Raw genomic sequence first — 8032 nt, forward strand, 5'->3', positions numbered from 1 at the left:
ATGAAGCTGGTTGAGCGAATACCAAGTGTGTGCAAAGCTATCAAGGCAAAGGGTGGCTACTTTGAAGAATCTAAAATACATTTAGATTTGTTTAACACTTTTTTGGTTACTACATGATTCCATATGTGTTATGTAATAGTTTTGATGTCTTCACTATTATTCTACAATGTAGAAAATAGTAAAACATTAAGAAAAAACCCTTGAATGAGTAGGTGTGTCCAAACTTTTGACTGGTACTGTATATATGATTTGTATTTTTTTTGTATAAGATACAAACAGCCGAGGAAACTGGGGAGGGGGGACTCTTATGACATTGCCAGCAGTAAGATATGAGTTCGACTTCCAAAAAGACAAGGAATGTAGCTTTCAAAAAATGTCACTTTCACCCCAAACTCACTGGAAACAACCACTGAGTTAAATAGGTTAATGAGGTAGTCTTTGGTGATTTGTGAGGTTCAGACATTGTTGTGTAACATGACAAACATTTTTATGGAGGGCAGGTGCTAGCATAGACCTCACACAACCAGTTCAGACGGAACAGAGTTGCCACACTGGGCTTGATAGGCCATTCTGATCCTCAGCTCGTCAATTCCGTTATGTGCCACAGGTGACACCTCCCCTTCCACCCCCACCCAAGAGACAGACCATGTGTCTCAAGTCCCAGGTCAGATAAACTAGCCTAAATCTGTAAGAGACTTGGCAACGTCATAAGATAGCAGTCAATGAAATGGTGCAAAACAATAGTCTCCAACTCAACGTTAGTTTGTATTCTGCTGTCTGCCATTTTCAGTCTCTATCATCTTCACTCTCTCTGTGTTTGCAGGATGAACAGCAGTGGTTAATCATACCCGTTGTCCTCCCAGTACATAGGGGACCTGCACCCTGATGTCACAGAGGCCATACACTACCAGAAGTTCTCTCCTGCTGGGCCCATCATGTCCATCTTCATCTGCCGTGATGTCATCACTCGCAGGTCCCTAGGATAAGCCTACATCAACTTCCAGCAGCCCACTGATGGTAACATTATTTTTGTATTCAGATTTTTACTACGTATCAATCATGGACAAATAGACATAAGCTGATGGTAACTCACACCATATGAGAGCTTTGTCTCTAGAGCCACTCCAAAGGTCAACTACATTGAAGTAGACTTTGCTATTTGCTTTGATCAACTGGATGGCAAGATTAATCCTGCTAATTGATTAATATTCCAATGATTAAACCAATTAAATATATATTAGTTTATTCATGGACATTTGTGTGTTGAGCTGATGTCTGAGTGGATGTCTTTACTCGTAATTTCTTTTCTGCAGGAATGTGCTCTGGATACGATGAACTATGAGGTCCTCAAGGGTCGACCTACCAAGGCTACCGGAAGTCTGGAGCTGGAAACATTTTTATCACGAACATGGACGAGTCCATTGACAACAAGGCCATGTATGACACATTCTCAGCCTTCGGGAATAGTCTCTTGCAAGGTAAGGTAGACAGACATTCTATTCTTGTCTGAGTGTCAGGGTATCATTTTTCTGCACCTAATTTCCAGCATTAACTTTTAAATTTCAGGTTGTGTGTGATGAGAATGGCTCCAAAGGCTACAGCATTGTTCACTTTGAGACTCAAGAGGAAGCCAATCGATACCATGAATGGAATGCTGTTGAATGACCGGAAAGTGTGAGTGAACAAATTCCTACCAAGAGCTATTTATTCTATCCATATGGTACTTCTATTTAATTTTTGACATTTATTTCAACTGGTCTTTAAACCACCTGGAATTTGATGAGATGTAAGTGGGGAAAGTGCAAAGAAAATCTGTAATGGTTAGGGAGGAGGGAATATTGATTTGTTCAACGTTGTATCATATTCAGACCGTGATAAACGTTTTTGCAGATACTATTTTCATGTTCTTTGCTCAGGCTAGAGACAGGCAGTGACTAGCAATGCAGACCCAAAGGCCCATTTCCTGTGGGAAAAATGTCAGTTTGCCACGATTAGGTGAAGGAAGTGGTAGACAGTTGTTCCTGTCCTTTTTTTTCTTTAAATAAGGTTTGGTCTGATGGCCACAAAGTTGAGACTTGCAGTATTTTCTAAATCAAGCATTGAAAACATGCTTATGCTGAATGATAATCAACTGCCTGTCAAGAATTTGTCAAATCAAAGGTTGATGTCAGTCACTTGTCTCTTATCTTGCCATGTGTTCATCAAGGTGAGAGAGTCAATGTAAGTCTCCACACTTAAACTGCTCCACATCCCAGCATATGAGTTTATTCTGTAGTATATTTGCATCATCCTCTGTTTTCTATAAAGATCATTTTCATTTTCTTTCTATTTCTATCGTTCAACTGTCCCTGGTGATGGGTGTGGTGTTCAGTTTTGTTGGCCACTTTTAAGTCCTGAAAGGAATGACAGGCTGAGTTTGGTGCCAAAGCCATGAAGTTCACCAATGTGTACATCAAGAACTTTGGCGAAGAATATAGCGATGACAAACTCAAGGAGGTCTTTTCTGCATTTGGTAAGAACATTGTGAAAGTAGGACTTATGACTAGCTTTGACATTACTTCATATCCCTTTCTTTGGGAACTACTATAAACTGGTGGTTGATGTTGTATTTGTAATCTGATGTGGGGGGTGAATTGGCATGAAAGCTTATGAAATACAGTGTCTTCAGAAAGTATTCAGACCAATTGACTTTTTCCACATTTTGTTACGTTACAGCCTTAATCTAAAAATAATGACATTGTTTTTTCCCACGTCAATCTACACCCTGTAATGACAAAGCAAAAACATTTTTTTTGAAATTGTTGCTCATTTATATATATAAAAAAAAAATGATATCACATTTACATAAGTATTCAGAGCCTTTACTCAGTACTTTGTTGAAGCACCTTTGGCAGCGATTACAGCATCGATTCTTCTTAGGTATGACACTACAAGCTTGCCACACCTGTATTTCGGGAGTTTCTCCCTTTCTTCTCTGCAGATCCTCTCAAGCTCTGTCAGGTTGGATGGGGAGCGTTACTGCACAGCTATTTTCAGGTCTCTCCAGAGATGTTCGATCGGGTTCAAGTCCTGGTTCTGTCTGGGCCAGTCTAGGACATTCAGAGACTTGTCCCGAAGCCACTCCTGTGTCGTCTTGGCTGTGTGCTTAGGGTCGTTGTCCTGTTGGAAGGTGAACCTTTTTTGGTACCCTTCCCCAGAGCTGTGCCTCGACACAATCCTGTCTCTGAGCTCTACGGACAATTCCTTCGACCTCATGGCTTGATTTTTGCTCTGACATGCACTGTCAACTCTGGGACCTTATATAGACAGGTGTGTGCCTTTCCAAATCATGTCCAATCAATTGAATTTACCACAGGTGGATTCCAATCAAGTTGTAGCAACATCTCAAGGATGAACGACGGAAACAGGATGCACCTGAGCTCAATTTCGAATCTCATTGCAATGGGTCTGCAATACTTATGTAAATAAGGTATCTGTTTTTATTTTTAAACATTTGCAAAAACGTCAACCTGTTTTCGCTTTGACGTGATTGGATATTGTGTGTAGTTTGCTGATGATTTTGTTTTATTTAATCCATTTTAGAGTAAGGCTGAAACATAACAAAATGTGGAAAAAGTCAAGAAGTCTGAACAGGCTTCTTGTCTGTTCTTGGTATCCCAGGCAGGACCCTCAGTGTGCGGTTGATGATGTACGAAAGGGGCCGGTCTCTTGGAAACCACTACTACTCTGAAGTTGCTTCCTTATGTGTCATCTCATCAACCAGCATGATGTCATTATAATGTGAACATTTGGGAACATGACATTTAAAATTGGGCTTTTCTGAGTTGACTTTGGCTGCTTTTAGGCAGTTGAGGAGATTAATGGGAAAGAACTCATTCCTGGTCGAGTTTTGTACGCGAGCCGCACTCAGAAGGGGATTCCGCGACAGAGGGAGCTGAAACGGAAGTTTGAGCTGACGAAACAGGAACGCATCCACCGCTATCGGGTACTATGGGGAAATGCACACACCTGTGTCATGAAGAAAAATGTCTTTAACGTAAATTCATTGGAAGAAGTGTTTTGTGTTGTTTCAGTGGGTCAATTTGTACGTCAAGAACTTTGATGATAGGTTAGAAGATGAGAAACTCAGGAAGGAGTTTGCCCCTTACGTCACCATCACAAGTGCCAAGGTAGTAATACCCATACTTTTTCATAAGCCATCCAATGATGTATCACAAAGGTGAACGAGATGAACGGTGACTGAGAAGAACGGCCCCATCATGGCCACCAAGCCGCTGTACGTGGCTCTAGCCCAGTGCAAGGAGGGGAGCAATGCCATCCTCACCAACAAGTACATGAAGAGGCTGGGCACCGTCGGGACCATGCCCAGCCCAGTTATCGACTCCTACCAGCAGGCAGGCTACTACATGTCTGCTGTGCCTCAGGTCCGTAGTACAGTTGGAGGGAGGAGGTAATCACTAGATAGCTCACAGGCTTGCTAATTTTGTCGGTTACCTTTAGTCTTTTATCTTAGGACTGGCCCGGAAGAGGCGACTCTGGGATGCTGGCCTTCGCGGTAGAGTTGCAAAGAAAAAGCCATATCTCAGACTGGCCAATAAAAAAAAAGATTAAGATGGGCAAAAGAACACAGACACTGGACAGAGGAACTCTGCCTAGAAGGCCAGCATCTCGGAAGTCGCCTCTTCACTATTGACGTTTAGGCTGGTGTTTTGCCGGTACTATTTAATGAAGCTGCTAGTTGAGGACTTGTGAGGTGTCTGTTTCTCAAACTAGACACTCTAATGTACTTGTCCTCAGTTGTGCACAGGGGCCTCCCACTCTATCTATTCTGGTTAGACACAGCGTTGTATGATTTCTTCAGTTTCTTGGCAAGTTCTCACATGGAATAGCCTTCATTTCTCAGAACAAGAATAGACTGACGAGTTTCAGAAGAAAGTGCTTTGTTTCTAGCCATTTTGACCCTGTAAGCGAACCCACAAATGCTGATGCTCCAGATACTCAACTAGTCTAAAGAAGGCCAGTTTTATTGCTTCTTTAATTAGCACAACAGTTTTCATCTGTGCTAACATAATTGCAAAAGGGTTTTCTAATTATCAATTAGCCTTTTAAAATTAAACTTGGATTAGCTAACACAACGTGCCATTGGAACACAGGAGTGATGGTTGCTGATAATGGGCCTCTGTACGCCTATGTAGATATTCCATTCAAAATCTGCCGTTTCCAGCTACAATAGTAATTTATAACATTAACAATGTCTACACTGTATTTCTGATAAATTTTGTTATTTTAATGGACAAAATTCTTTGCTTTTCTTTCAAAAACAAGGACATTTCTAAGTGACCCCAAACATTTGAACGGTAGTGCATATGTGAAAATAAAATCATGCTGTTTGCAGTGGGTTATGTTTATTCTACCAGTGTTAAACATTTAAAGGAAAAGAAAAAGTCAGATTTTTGTGCTTTAAACCTGTCTATCACGTCTCATTTGTTATAGATCAATGATTAGTTCAAAACAACAGAATATGAAGTGTGAAATTGTGGTAAGGATTGTGATGTAACTGTAATTCCTTGGAGAAGTAGTTAATGTTGATAATAGCCTAATACCCCAATGGGATCTTTGAAAGGTGAAAACAAACTAGAGGCAAGAGGGGATCATATTGAGATGGGAATAGTTTCTGAATGTTCCAATAATAACAACATATTATGATGGAGACATTCAAACTAACCGGTAGGTACAGGTACCAATTGAAACATCTTGGCTCATGCTGAATTTAAAACTAATACATAGTACATTAATGGTCAGTAACACAATTTAATCAAATGTTCTATATGTAAGCAATAAGCATTACCTGCTGTGCTTGAGAAAGGGCAATACCAGATTGCAGAGCAGATGGTTTATTACTTAGATGTGCAGTATAGCAAATAATTGCTGTTATTGTACACGTTTAAGCTCAGACTACGTTATTTCACCATTGGCTCTTTCAACTGCAGGTATCATGCAACAAGTGTAGCACTGCACCTGACAACATTCATGTAAGTGCAGTAGAAATTTCTAGTAGCAATGTTCTACATGTTGCACTGGTTTACCCCACTGAAAATTCCCCCAGTGCTTTACGTTTCAGTTAGGTTTCACTACCGGATTGGTTTTCATAGAAAGAAGAGAACCCTTCATGTACTTCTTAAACTTCTGATCTCTCAGACCGTAGATGAGAGGGCTGAGCAGCTGGGGTAACATGTTAGTTATGATGTTATTGCAGAACAGTATGATGGAGCGGAACTTGGGGAAGAGGATGATGAGGGTAGTGTCCATGACAGGAGTGATGTAGGACAGCATACAGAGCAGCAGCTGCACCCCATGCAGTAGTATAGTAATCCGGGCTTTTCTGGCTGAAACTGGATCTGAGGTTGCAGCTTTGGCTGAAAGCATCACTCTAAAGTAAGTGTAGATCAATGTGATCCACACAAAGCACATGTAAAGGATATTGGTGGCATAGTTGTTGTTGTAATTGTGAACTGAGTCAAAGACATTCTGATGATAGCACATCCTACCGGTAGAGAAAAATGACAAAGGCTTAAAGACAAAGGCGATAATGACATCTATGAACCCAGGGATGGCCCCTACAACCCAAATACAGGCGATGAGCACATAGGTCCTACTCACTGTGCAGATCAGAGGGTGCTGTAAAGGATGACAGATGGCTACAAAGCGTTCAATAGACATGATTGCCAAGTTCAGAGGAGTGTTCTTATGAGTGTTGCCTCCTATTAGAATCAGAATTATACACACAGACACATTTAGGAAAGGGCAGACATAGGACATGACAAGCAAGAGCACAATGAAAGACATCTTGATGCTGTCATTGATGATCAGCTGCATGTACAGGATGTACCTGGAGTCGCTGTGGAAGGTCACATTGGTGAAGAAGGTGTACAACAGGGTCCCATTGATATAGTTAATAACAAGGCCTAACAGAACCACTGTGAGGTTCTTGAACAAAGCCTCCTCAAAGAAGTCTCTTCGCCCGCTGGGGGAGGAGAAGTTGCTAGTCATCCCTGTGGCCTCTGGTGCAGAATCAAACACCAACGATGAACCTGTTATCTATCTCTCACTGCTACCGCTAAGGTGTGTGAAGAGCAGACACTATAGTAGCTTTGTCTCCAAAACACGACAAAGGAAGATGCATTAAGTACAGATGTGCTATGAAATGAATCAAGAAAAAGATAAGGAACACATGGCTACTGTTAACCATTGCAGTTCCTTGAAAATGGATACATTCAGTACTGAATATCTGTTCTGTTGAATGGATGAGAGATGTCTTACCCCTCTTTGAAGGGGGCTAGAAGAGTTTCTTATAGTCACTGGTGTGGAAAACAAGTCACCCACTGGTGATAGAACATAGGATGATGTACTCAAGGGTCCCAGCCTAATGTCAAGAACCAAGGTACAGTAAAGGGACCAACGTTTGGGTATGAGTTCATGTTTATTGGTGAAGTCTGCAGGCTCTCAACAGATCACTGCTGACTTGGGACTTGTAGAGTTCTACAGATAAACATCTTGTCATGGGGGCTTAGGGGACCCAGTGACATTTCACATTCTCCTCAGAGTCAAGCCCAAGCGATTCCTAAAAAGGTTATTACCAGAATGCATCACTGTCAAGCAATTCTCATGAGATGCTGATGACACAAGTTAGGAATGATTTGATGCAGGTTTCATAATTGGCATTCATGGGAGTTAGTGCTGTCCTAAGGGATTGAATTGTGAGTTCGAGAAAAGTCAAGACTATCTGAAGCGCAAAACTTCTAAATCTATTGACCAGTTCTGTACTGCTAAATGTATTGATTTATCAAATCAGTACCATACCCATGGTGTAACTGTGTAGGATTACAATTTCTACAGATGCAGGCTTACTGCATATTTAAACAGTATAATTATAAAGCAGGACATGGGGTTGCGTAAACACCAACTCAGAGAATAAGACCAGCTGTTGTAAACCAGGTTATGACAAATGCATATGACTTTGGATTGTTTCATC

General features: G+C 41.1%; 1 protein-coding gene and 1 pseudogene across 1 annotated transcript; one reads left to right on the forward strand and one right to left on the reverse strand.

Moving 5' to 3' along the window:
• The first annotated feature begins 824 nt into the window (after positions 1–824).
• On the forward strand, positions 825–5360 carry LOC139557997 (embryonic polyadenylate-binding protein-like; annotated as a pseudogene).
• Positions 5361–6061: 701 nt separating this feature from the next.
• On the reverse strand, positions 6062–7050 carry or90j1 (odorant receptor, family 90, subfamily J, member 1). The gene has a single exon (XM_071370960.1). The coding sequence runs from the start codon at positions 7048–7050 to the stop codon at positions 6118–6120; it is 933 nt and encodes a 310-aa protein (XP_071227061.1). The 3' UTR covers positions 6062–6117.
• Between the last annotated feature and the right edge of the window lie 982 nt (positions 7051–8032).

The sequence above is a fragment of the Salvelinus alpinus genome, chromosome 28, assembly GCF_045679555.1.
Source record: "Salvelinus alpinus chromosome 28, SLU_Salpinus.1, whole genome shotgun sequence".
Classification (NCBI taxonomy): Eukaryota; Metazoa; Chordata; class Actinopteri; order Salmoniformes; family Salmonidae; genus Salvelinus; species Salvelinus alpinus.